At 38.8% G+C, this 12,797-nt stretch overlaps 1 protein-coding gene and 1 non-coding gene across 3 annotated transcripts in view; one reads left to right on the forward strand and one right to left on the reverse strand.

Moving 5' to 3' along the window:
* Positions 1-7,642, reverse strand: part of LOC144526698 (ceramide synthase 2-like) — a 9,436-nt gene extending 1,794 nt beyond the window's left edge. The window contains exons 1-8 of one of the 2 annotated variants that reach the window (XM_078264317.1): positions 7,448-7,642; positions 6,139-6,306; positions 5,219-5,336; positions 4,416-4,534; positions 4,121-4,178; positions 3,983-4,033; positions 2,186-2,278; positions 1,796-1,924 (exon numbers count right to left, since the gene is read on the reverse strand). In XM_078264317.1, the coding sequence (XP_078120443.1) occupies positions 1,796-1,924; positions 2,186-2,278; positions 3,983-4,033; positions 4,121-4,178; positions 4,416-4,534; positions 5,219-5,336; positions 6,139-6,305 (735 nt within the window). In that variant the 5' untranslated portion in view covers position 6,306; positions 7,448-7,642. Of the gene's footprint in view, positions 1-1,795; positions 1,925-2,185; positions 2,279-3,982; positions 4,034-4,120; positions 4,179-4,415; positions 4,535-5,218; positions 5,337-6,138; positions 6,310-7,447 lie in introns of both variants that reach the window. The other variant, XM_078264316.1, reaches the window with a different exon arrangement.
* trnam-cau (transfer RNA methionine (anticodon CAU)) lies at positions 2,927-2,998 on the forward strand. Its single transcript has one exon. It is a non-coding gene; the product is annotated as a tRNA-Met (tRNA).
* Positions 7,643-12,797: the final 5,155 nt, after the last annotated feature.

Here is a 12,797-nt window from a genome sequence, read left to right on the forward strand (position 1 = left end):
GTCGATTGCTTGGCCTCCTGTATTGCTGCTTGCAGCTTTCTCGAATGTCACTTAGTACATTTACTCAAGTACTGCACTAAACAATTTTGAGATACTTGTACTTTCTATTTTATGCTGCTTTATACTACTCCACTACATTTCAGAGGCAAATATTATACTCTTTACTCCACTCCACTTTATTTGACATCTGTAGTTACTTTGCAGATTTAGATTATTAATACAAAATATAATCAACTAATAAATGATGCACTATTAAAGATTAAGCTACCTAGCAGTATATGAAATAATAAAGCCCCAGCTTTACCAGCTACAACATTAGTGCGATAGCACATGAATGCATCACTTATCATAATTTAGTAATAATATTTATTATTCTGCATAATGAGTACTTTTGCTTTTAGTACTTTAAGTATTTTTGATGCTGATGAAAGATCTAAATACTTCCACCACTAATTCTGACAATGCATAAAGCCTGTTGGCCTGCCAACAGAGTTTATCAGTACTCTTTATGTCATGTTTTGGTGAAACAGCACCCCCTGCTGGCCCATTAGTAACAGTTCAGGCAGAGAGTGGTACTGCATCACGGGAGACTGCGGGAAGCTTTAAAAAACAAACACAAAATTATAATAAATTCAGAAGATGAAGTTCTGTGAGAAGTTGATGAGAGATAAGCTGCTAACAGCAGAAAGACGCTACTGTAACTGTAGAAAGCACTGCGTTGTGTCAAAGTGGTGTTAATGTCACTCTGGCCGGCCTGACTGCTTTTCCTCTGTCACGTTAATGAGAAACACGGCAGTGTGTCTCTTCTGTAATTAGAGCCGCGTTGTTATTTCCTTGTTTTTGTGAACACAGTTCTGCTGATACAGACACCAACTGAGACTGTGTAGCCGGTGAGTAGTTCATGACCTTTTAATCTTCTTTTCAACTTCATTTGTTGACAACATCATTTTATTTTTTATTTTTTCATTGCCCACTCCCACGCAGCAGAGTTAAAATTGCAGACAGCCAGGTGAAGATGAGCTGCAGTCAGTCAGCAGAGCCCTGACTCTGCATCAACATTAAATATTAGGCCTAGTTAATATTCTTAGAGGGATAGCGCTGTGTGTGTGTGTGTGTGTGTGTGTGTGTGTGTGTGTGTGTGTGTGTGTGTGTCAGGGGCGGCATGTGTAGGGTATAGCTCTGTTGTCTGTTGGTACTGAAACCAAGCGGAGATCGATAGACAGACAGTTAGTTTGGTTTCTTGCCTGCTTGCTTTTTGTGGTTGATAAGTTTCAAAACTAGTAAGCCTCTGCTACGGCCTCATATGAGTCAGACAGACAGACAGACCGTCGGACAGAGATTCCTTCCTTTTACAGATAGATACTTTCTTTAAATTCTGATGTACAATCCATTGTTTTGTACAGGTGAACAAAGGCCACCTAGGGCTGCTAAAGTACTTTTAGCTATCAGGCCTCAATCACAGGATCTGCCTGCTTAGACTAGACACAATTCTACTTTCTAAGAACAACTTCAAGCACAGAGTAAATCTCTGATTGTAGTTTACTTAATTTAGGCAGCCAGTTTGTACGGCTTCACAGACGCAGACATATGGCCAACATGGAGGTGAATCTATAGTGACATGCCCTGAAGAGATTGATTCTATTTGTAAGGTCCCCTGTGCATGTTTGGCCAGGGCCCTAGAGCCTGAATAGACAACATGGTTAATGTACTTAATGTACAAGTTGTTCTTTTGAATCCCACCAACGTTACATGAAAGCAGCATGACAGTGGGAGAGCATGTGAGATCAAGCATTACCTCGAGCAGGATGTCAGAGGAGTCATGAAGCAGCATGACCAAGGTGCCGATGCGAAGGTAGTTGGCACAGTAGGAGAAACTCAGCAGGAAGATGGTAGCCAAATGGTGGATCACCTGTTCTTTAAAATCCTGACAAATATTCAAACATATGAATAGTATCTACTCAGTGAAATGAAACTATCTTCGTATGTCAACAAAATAATTTGTATAGTCACTGATTAACCATGGGTTAGTGACGTTTGTCATTGAAGCAGAATTGTGCAACACTTAAAATAAGAAATATGACCAGGCTGAAGCAAACATAAGGCTTGTACCTTCACTTATGTCATTTTCTAAAGGGAAAATGTGTTTTGAAGCAATGTAGGTTAGAATGGATGTTGAGGTCCTCACCTTCCTCTTGACGTCCACAGAGATTCGGAGTAGCAAAGAGCCATAAAAACCCAACTCTAGCATGTAGTACCAGTAATGAGCTCTCTCCATGATCTGTGGATAAAACATTATTCAATTGAATAAAAAAAATAAAAAAAGATTCAATAACACCAGGACATTTACCCCTGGCCCTGGCACAAAAATGAAGTCTTGGCAGCCATCAGTGGTTAGCAACAGAGGAACAAAAATCATAATGTAGATGAGAATTTACAGTTAATAGCTACATTCTTTCAGTTAAGATTTGTATCGTCAAACTTTGTCTTTAAAGCCATTTGTTTTTGAAGGAAGGGTGTATGGAAGGAGAGCAGCAAATGAAGTAGAGCTAAAGCCATTAGTTGATCAACAGAACATTAACCTGCAACTATTTTGATAATACATTTTTTTAAATCATAAATGTAGCTTTCTTAGTCTTGTGTGATAGTAATCCTTATTATCTTTAGGTTTTGGACTTTTGGTCGGACAAAATAAGACATTTGAAGACGTCTCCTTGAGCTTTGTGAAACTGTAAGAGGTATTTATACTTATTTCTAATATTTTATATGCATATATATTAGTAGTGAAAAGAAATCCTCAAAAAGGATTATAGTGCCAGTGTAACTGTCACTGACTTGTCTACAGCGGCTTTTCCAGCAGTCCTGGAGGCATGCATATGCACCAACTCCTACACTATTTATAGGCCATTGAGTACTAACTGTGCTGTGCAGCAGAGTGGCGCAGCGGAAGCGTGCTGGGCCCATAACCCAGAGGTCGATGGATCGAAACCATCCTCTGCTATTTTGACACTTTTAAAGTGAATATCTTTTGGGGGGGATTTTTATCAAGCAAAGTCTAATTCATAATGAAAGTAAGCATTAGTAACATCCCTAAAATGAAGTTTTTGTTCTACAAATATATTGGACAGAGTTACTCTAGATGCAGTAAGAGGCTGCGTTAAAGGTGCTCTAAGGGATGTTGGGTGACGGCACTTCTTGTTGACGTTCAAAGTATTTTCAAACAAAACAGAGGCTAGCTCACCCCTCCTTCCTCCTCATCCCGTCCCCTCCCCCTCCCTTCTGTGCTTCGGCACACTAACCCCCCAACCCCCACCCTCAAATTCTTCTTGTTGGTTATTGGCTGGAACGCTGGAAGACTGTTGTTATGTTTCGTGGTGCAGGTTTGCACAGTTTGTTATTTGTGGAGCCTGGGCTGTCTATAGAGACCGTGTGTTTAGGGGACAGGCAGCCCGCAGATAGTGAGGAGATGTTTGCTGTATGTGACAAAAAATGTTGTAGCCTAAAAAATGCGTGACATTGCTTACAGCACCTTTAAATATCAATATATAGAGCTAAAGAAACCCGATTTGTCATAGCTTGATAGCAATCCGATTTAAATGGCAGGAGAGACCTCTGGCAAACAATAGGAATAAAATCTATAAATAAAACATAAACATGATTGTTCTTATCTTCCTAAAAATAATTCCTTAGTTATTGAGTCATTTAGATGTATTTACCCATAGGATGAGTAATTCAATCGAAAGGAAAGTGACAGAATATTCATTGTTCTCAGTGACGTGAATAAAGACGGAGAATAGTTCACCATGGTTTACCATCATTTCCTCTTTAAAACAAATGTAATCCGTTTCCTTCAAAGTCAGGTTTTAGAGTCAGACTACCCTTATAAACTAATCAAAATGAACAGATTCCATGTAAAACAAGGCTCTCTTCATCATGTTTTAATGTAGGACAGTAACGACAAAATGAGATGATGTTATGTCTTCACCTGAACTGGATAGTTCCTCCAACATTCCCTCAGGTCCCAGAACCATGGTCTCTGTAGAGAAAAAAAAAAATAAAGACGCTTTTAAAACTTGAATAGCAATGTCATTGCTATAAAACGTTTTTTGAAACTCATACTCACATCAATCAAACAGGCTAGTCCAGCGGTGAAGGCTGTGATGTAGAAAAAGAACCTCCAACTGCCAAAAAAAAAAACACGTCATCAGACAGATCAGACAATTGAACATCCATTCAAAAGGGTGTGCCTTTTTTATGATGTGATAACTTTTGTGATAAGTTCATTAAGGGGTTTTCCACAGCTGTCTCTGGAATGAGTGGTGAGGAAAGTGTTATTGAGGGAAGTAATCTGTAAACTGAACAATTAAAGTGTTGTGGAGAGAGAGAGAGAGAGAGAGAGAGAGAGAGACAGCACTCACGCAGCTTCACCAAACTTCTTGGTTTGACAGGGCCTGTCTTGGTTTCTGCGAAGTCTGAACCAGGTCTCAATCTGCCTCTGCGTTTTGCCACACAGCGACATCAAATTAAGAATTTCACTCTGAAACAACAATGGAAGGGAGAAATCAGTGGAATGCGGAGGGACGGAGAGCTGAATGTGATCTTGGAAGATACTGGGTATAATAATGTAATCAGAAATGGCAGGCATGAAGGAGGGAATGACAAAAGGGAGAAAAAGATAGTGGCAGAGAGATAATATCAATTTCACTATCTGCTAAATGGACAGTGGTGTTAGGATACTCCCAAAGTGTTGTCGAAGCAAAATGTACGAGTGTTAGCTGAATAAGTGAAGCGACGTTTGTGTGTAGGTGTTTTTAATGTCTCCTGAAGCAGATGGATTCTTATCTACAGGTTTTGTAAACAAACAGGACTGCTGGGATTAATTAAATTGGGTTGTGTGATGCGGTGAAGCATTTCTATATTCTTTGTTAGTATTTTGTATATACATACAAGTATTTCTAGTTTACCCAAAAGCAGAAATAGTATATGACTTAATGTGTTTTCCCCTAAGGATAGGATTACCAGGAACAAGAACCTGGAGCAGTCACAAAACGCTTTCCTTGCTTTTCACCCAGAACATTATTGCAACAGCAAACTAACAAGAGGAAGTAAATGCTTAAATTGAGCCTTTGAGAAATTAAAACCAACTTCTTCTGGATGACGTTCACAACGAGCTACAAGTTGAGCCGAACATGCATGCCTGCTCAGGCCTTTTCAGGCTAACCTGTGTCGGCTGTCTGCTCCTCTGGGTGTAAAACGACTCCAGCTTTGGGGAGGGGGCAGCAGTCGCTTGTATTCTGTTCTTCACCCCCAAACATCGGCCCATGGGTGGGGCAAAAAACCTGGAGGCAACAAAAGACAGCTTACATAAATGATATACCGCTAACACACACTGTGGGACAGTCAGGCCACCAGTTGTTCAGCCATAAATACATAATTATAAATTGAACAGTATATATCTGTACAGAAAATATGAGATAACAGAATACTACAGAAGAAAGTAGCACAGTATAGGAATAACAATGACATTTTAATTAGCTTTAACAAGCCATTTGATTCCACTGACTGTTACAACAGTTAACACTCTGGAGATATAATCAACCAATCCAAACCCCTGAAGACTATCTGTGTGTGTGTGTGTGTGTGTGTGTGTGTGTGTGTGTGTGTGTGTGTGTGTGTGTGTGTGTGTGTGTGTGTGTGTGTGTGTGTGTGTGTGTGTGTGTGTGTGTGTGTGTAAGTGGACATGAGTTTAATTAGATTTTGGGAATAAAGGTCAAAGTGAAAAGCAGATGAGGAAAAAGCATTTAATGCAAACAGAATTTAGTTTAAAGCTATAATTTAAAATAACTTTAATTTGAATCCCCTCCATTTAGTGAATAACATTTCTATTTCTTTCTGTCTGTCTGTCTCTTTCTAGTCCCCAAAGGCCTCTTTTTTTTTCTGATGATACCAATGCCTGCTCGCTTACCCATAGGAAATCAGATTAGACGATTGGGTATCCTAAGCTGTATTGTGTGTAGGTATTTTTTTCAGGTCAGGCAGGATGGTTTAAGAGAGTGTTTGATTGTCATCCTGTAAAGCCTACAATATGCCGTGCACACCACCCCAGATCTTGACAGAACAAAGAGATCAGGTGTGTTTTACCTCTCAAACACGTAACGTAGAGCAACAAAGCCCAGTGCGAGAGGCAGAGCTATGAGAAGGTCCCGGGGTCGTGCTCGCTCAGAGTCTGACAGCTGCTCCACGTCTCTCCAGGTCACTCCTGGAGGAAGCCAGTAGTCCTCCCTCCAGACGTCAGGCAGCAGGTCCATTCTGCTGCAGATGGACAGGCACAGGCCAAGATGAAAAAGTAAACACGGCGATGTTTAGTTGAGGTTTCCACATAATAAAGCCTCAATTCAACCAAATGTGATTTATTCTGGTTAAACCCAATCTGGGACGTTGTGCACTTGGATTTAAGTAAGCAGTGAGCCGAGTCAGACCTCAGAGGCCTCTAAATCTCTTTTCTATCTATGAATCTCTGTACGACTCATAGTTTGCATCCAATCACAGAGTAGATCACTGAAACAATGTTGGGCATCTTGAATGGCTGTTATGCTTACAAAGGAATGTATACTACCTAGCACAACATGACAGAATAGTGGACCTCATAGCAAAGGGCATATCCAACTATTTCTCACTCTTAGTAAGAATGTACAAGCATTCCTGTATCAAACCTTACATGTTTCATCTCAGCAATAGTAACCCAGGTACTTTTGCACATCGGTCTGCTAATACAACAGTTGTTGTAGTGGTCAATGAAGAGTCCAACAAAGTGTTTGTTCTATATGTAGCCTGCACCTTTTACTTATTGTATTTATTTCAGGTTTATTTAGCAGGGACAATGCACACTAATAACACATACATAAATGTAAAATGTGCCAGAATTAGCCAGGAGGCTATTTTACATCTACTGTCGCTGGGTCTATCCTATTAAAGAAGGATTTATGACCAAGGTGATTAAAGACCCAAAAATATTTTTGTTATCAGCTTATGGACAACACATTTGCCACATCTCATACCTGTCTCAACCTCAACTACAAAAATACCAATTAAAATATGGATACTATTATTAACAAGTCACATCAAAGCTATAAACAATACATTCAGTTTTACATCCTTTATTAGTAATATTACTCCGTCTGTCAACAATGCCACAAAACAACCACACATGTAGTTTGCAAAGCTGTGAAACGAGAAAGGCCCTGCAATAATAAACGATATTATAAATACCAGAATAAAAACCATAAACTCCAGTACCACATGCTGATACTGTACACGCCTACACAGTAATATAGAAATGTCATCTATGTTGAAAACCAGTTAGAATTAACAAAAGATTCATTTCCACGATGAAACACACCAAGTTGTAGTTCAACTGTTGAAAGAAATGGGCTGCATAAAAGAGACTCACCTGGGGGCAGCTGTACGGAGATGATGAGCTGATAAATCTTGAGGACAGAAGAATAAATCCACCTCAAGCTGTGAATTTGTTTGAGCCAATTATTTGGCTGTTAATGCGCTTCAGGACCGCTGTAACCCTAACGACTTCACCACAGTAGAAGTGACTCGTTCAGTCATCACGGTTCAGGTGTCAAGTTAGGCGCGACAAAGAGACGACGATACTTCTTTCAAAATAATAATAATAATTTGCTGGCAAAGACCGTTGCGGTTTGTAATGAGTTTTAGTCACCAAAATGAAAACGTGGTTGCTAAAAGACGTCAGTTTTTGTTTCCCAAAGCACGTTTTTCAGAAGACACAATACAAACAGACAAGTGCAGATGCCTTCAAATGTTTAATGAGGTAGGCTAGCTAACTTACGACGCACACAAAAAAGCATACGAGGCACGGTCATGAAATATTTTCCCGCTAAATGAAGTGGATGTTTGCTACCTTCGAAATTTTTAATTTTTAAATTAATTTCAACCCATGTGTTTCACAATTCTGTACAGCCAATGCAATCTACAGCAATTGCTCGTGAAGGTAACCCAGGTGTGCTTTTATTCTGAAGTCTTCCGGTATTCTCTGTTTTGATGTTGTAGCTTGACGGCAGAGCGGCGAATGAGACACAAGGGGCGTCTCCTGCTCTGAGCGACGGTTCACTGCTCAGCATGGGCAACAAAGAACAACACTGAACATCAGTAGTCTACATTTTGGTCAAATAAAAACTGACATGGTTTAGGCTAAGCCATGTCAGTTTAGTTTATAAGCCCTGTAACCTGAATACATTGAGTTAGACAGTTACAGCAGCAGTGATAGGCTATGTAACTTTTGAGAGAAGAGATAACATTTGTCTTTTTACTTTTAATTCAAAGTTCAAATCATTAGCAATAAAACACACTCTGGTTCAATTATTAAACCAGGTTCAATAATTAAACCAAGTTCATGGATACTGTACTCAATAGTACAACATAAAATGCTTGACACATCTTTGACAGGAAATACCAAGTATATCTTATTACGTTTCCTTATACTCATTGTAGATATAAAGTACATCTCCTGAGTTACCACTCAGTAGGAGACTGTTAGGTAACCCCAACCCCCCTAGCAACAATCCAGGACATTTCCAGGACTTATTTTGAAGATAGTTTGAAGGTAAACACACCTGTGTGCACACAGACGTTACTCTGAATAAATGTGCATGCTGTCCCTGAGGGCTTTGTGTTTGACTGCTTTAAGACAAACTCTAATAACACACACTCCCTTAAAATACACACACACACAGAGTCAGTCACACACTCCTCCTTAACCCATGCCAACACACACACACACACACACACACACACACACACACACACACACACACACACACACACCCAGATCCTCCTTACCCCATCCTCCTCTTGAACCAACGCTCTCTGCTGATAACCCTTGTCTGTAGGGAGATAAGCCAGCTGTCTGCTGATAATATCATTACCGTTTTGCAGATGAGCTGTTCTTTTTTGCTATGCTCATCAGTCAGGACCGCAGCTGTGTTATGTGTCAACCATAGCTGTATTATTAAGTCATGTTTACGGGACATACTGGGAGATAGTACTGTAGCAGAGGGAAAGAGAGTTTGTGTACGTTTTACAACAGACAAACATGATTTTCTTATTTGTGGATGTGGGCTGTGCTATCTGTTTGTTTGTTTGTTTGTTTGTTTGTTTGTTTGTTTGTGTGTGTGTGTGTGTGTGTGTGTGTGTGTGTGTGTGTGTGTGTGTGTGTGTGTTTGTGTGTGTGTGTGTGTGTGTGTGTGTGTGTGACAGATTCAGGAAGTTATTTGCATACTATGTGCACCTGCCTTGGAATCTCCATGAACTGAGACAGAGACACAGGTGTCTTACGTGTGCATGTAAAATAAAAAATAAAAAGAGAGTGAGAGGTTATCAGATCTGCTGAGGCTACAACACCAGCCATTGCAGCTACTTACTTCAAATGAAGCTACAGTCAAATAACTTCTTTATGTCTTTTAAAATATGATAAAAGTACCATTTGTATATTTTAGTTTTTGAATAAATGCTAAATAAAATGACAATAATTATAGTAGTATTACTAGTATCGTTTATATTTATTTACACTCTCAACCACAGCACAACTGTGGCATGTTGAAGTGTCACAACAGTTTCTGTCATGCATGTCAGGACTGAGGTCATGTTTTTGTGTGATGCAGCCTTATTTGCATATCCGTGTGAGACATGCAAAAGTGTGTGTACGTGAGAGAGAGAGATGGGAACTGAGAGCCTTTGTTTTTTTTATCAAGGAGGCTACTTGTCAGGACCCACTGAAGCAAAATCTGTGCAGTGAATTGCCGGACTAATGAGTGGGGGAAGTGGGGTGGGGGGGAACTATAAACTGAAAAGGGCTGTTTTAGTCCAGTTAGTCTGGCTGTGTTTGTGCCAGGTTTATGGCCCCAGATAACATGAATGTTACAGTGGAAGACAACATTAACATTATAGTTAAGGTTTCTATGCTTAATGTAGGCATATTAGTGCAATAGATATATGTATTACTGTAAGACGTGCTGATAGCTTTTAGCAGTTGTTAACACTTTTCTCAGGACTTAGAGCTTTGAGCTAAATGCTAACATTGGCGTGCTAACATGAGTCATAATAACAATGCTAACATGCACATTATTTTAGCAGGTATAATCTTAATCTTGTTCACTGTCTTAGTTTAGCATATAAACATGCTAACATTCACTAATTACCACTGAATACAGCTGAGGCTGATGGGAATGTCATTAGTTTAGCAAGTATTTGGTCATAAACCAAAGTATTAGAAAAAACATTATACTTTGACCTGATGATGGTGCTAGAGGAATAGTAACCAATATTTCTTTAATTCATCCAGAGGGAGACGTGAATGTCTGAATGTCTGCGATCAGCCCGTACAATAGTTGTTTCTCTTTAAGTAATAAGACACTCTAGATGATATCAGAACAACTCTTGAATGAATGTACTATGGAAATGGACACTATATAGTTTATCATTTAGTCAGCATAATAACTTTTAAGTAAGGGATTGTATGCAGTATGCACTCATGTTGACACTAATCCTTTTTGAAAAATGAAAACCATTTTCCCCATATTTCACTTTCATCCTAGCCCTTTCTGAAAGTCACACATTTCTCTCTTTTTATTTTCTCAAAAACATATTTTTCTTAAAAGTGGATTTGAATGAGCTTTTCCTCACAGTGTAGAAGCACTTTTGAGCACTGATTGATCAGTGTACTCACACTTGTAGTTCTCAAAGTATCCAGAAGAGGTCTCAGCGAATCAGATGGCTTCCTGAGTGAGAGTGCTCACAAAGTGAAGTAAAGGCCAGGGAGATCTAATACCACAGAGGATGAAGCTGAAAGGGGAAATATGGGAAAAACCCAAATGAAGATGTGTTCAGGAAATGCACTTTAAAAACTGTATGACTTCAATTGACACATTTTTTTTTTTTATAATGATGATTAATTAATTAAAATAATGAATATCACTGTCTTTAATACAGGAGTCCCATAATTCTTACCTAAATCACTTTAAATATTTTTGTTCAGTGCTTTGGCTTTTCTTTTTGAGATGACCGATGCAATTCTTTGAAAACATGTTCTCTCATCCGAACAAGCAGAGTGCTGTGATGAGTGTCTAAGTCACTCAGCGGAGGTATATATTTTATCTTGGGGGGTAATCTGACTCTGTGCCGGTCCTCGTAAATTAAATGACTGTGTCTCTTTTAGGAGCCTCCAATTGATTATTCGATTGATTTAATTTGCTCTAACTGTTGCTTATATTGATTGTAGGGCGGCAGTGAGGACAGCATTTGCTCAAGTAAAAGTTGTTATATATGTGGTGCCTGTGTGTTTGTGTCTGCATGCATGCGTGCGTGCGTGTCTGTGTGTGTGTGTGTGTGTGTGTGTGTGTGTGTGTGTGTGTGTGTGTGTGTGTGTGTGTGTGTGTAAAAGTGCCTATGAGGCTTATTATGCACTCCTATGCCCACTGCAGCTGAATGCAATGTTTCTCTTTCAATTTTGTGGGCATGTGGGCATGTGTTTCATTAGATTTTAGGGATAACATTAAAGTGTGTGTGTGTGTGTGTGTGTGTGTGTGTGTGTGTGTGTGTGTGTGTGTGTGTGTAAAGTGATGAAACTATAAAATCAAGACAAAAGCTTTTTATTTCAATAAAAAACGGAATGCCAGTTTAAAGAAACATTAGGAAAATAACTTTTTTACAACCAAGAGTCTACATCCAGGAAGATGGACCATATGCAATAGGTTGGTATTCATAAACAGTCATTTGGTCATCATTAATGAAACAAATCAACTTTTTAACAAATCAATCCAATATCAATACTTTACCTTTTTTTTTTTTATAAAGAGAAGACTTTTCACTTTAATAAGGGCAGAAACAATATTACAAAACAAGTGGCAAAAGGTAAGATTAGTATGAAATAGATATTAGCTTTTCACATATTCCTACAGGCACTGTTTTTTAACTGAATTGGCTGGTGCACTAACCCTAAAGGCAAAAAGGATTAGGGAGAGGAAATTGGTATACATGCATTTCATAATCACAACTGAGCTTCATAAGCCTCTTAAAGGGATTGCGACATGAAATAGCAAAAACTCAAATAAAAATATGTTGTGTTAACTGTTATGTATTATAATACATCAGCTTTCATAGTGAGATAAGATTGAAATTTAGGACACAGTGAATTTGAAAGAAAATAGAGTGACACAAACAATCAAGTGATTCTCTTGAATTATAGAGGCTTTGGTTAGTTAGGAATCATTTTACCTGAGGATCATGTTAGAGGTGGTACAAATACCTTACAATATCCAGCACAGTTCACATTAAAAATAAAAGGTTTCCAGTTTCAGAGAAACTACGACATCTTCTGAATTCTTGGTTCAGCTGCATATCCAAAAAAGGCTCAAAGTTGTCATTTTTACATTTTAACAGTAAGACGGCATATGCAGTTGACAATCTTGCTTTAAATCTGCTGTAATAGTGCGTATTAATTCTATCTAAATGACTTCCATGTCTGCCCTAAACATATTTTTTTTCTCTTTTATTCAATCAGAGCCTCTCTTGCAGCAGCTCTGCTCTCCATTTATAATTCAGCCCTGGGATTTGTAAACATATTATAGAATTACAAAATGACATGACAAACAGGAGTCTTAACGTAATGCTGTAATACTGATCAGTGTCTTCCTGCAGTGTTACTCTAAAAGCTGCAGTGTGACATCATACATACCATAAGTCTCCAATAAATCATGAATTACTGTGAATTAAAA

Source organism: Sander vitreus, chromosome 12 (assembly GCF_031162955.1).
Source record: "Sander vitreus isolate 19-12246 chromosome 12, sanVit1, whole genome shotgun sequence".
Lineage (NCBI taxonomy): Eukaryota > Metazoa > Chordata > Actinopteri > Perciformes > Percidae > Sander > Sander vitreus.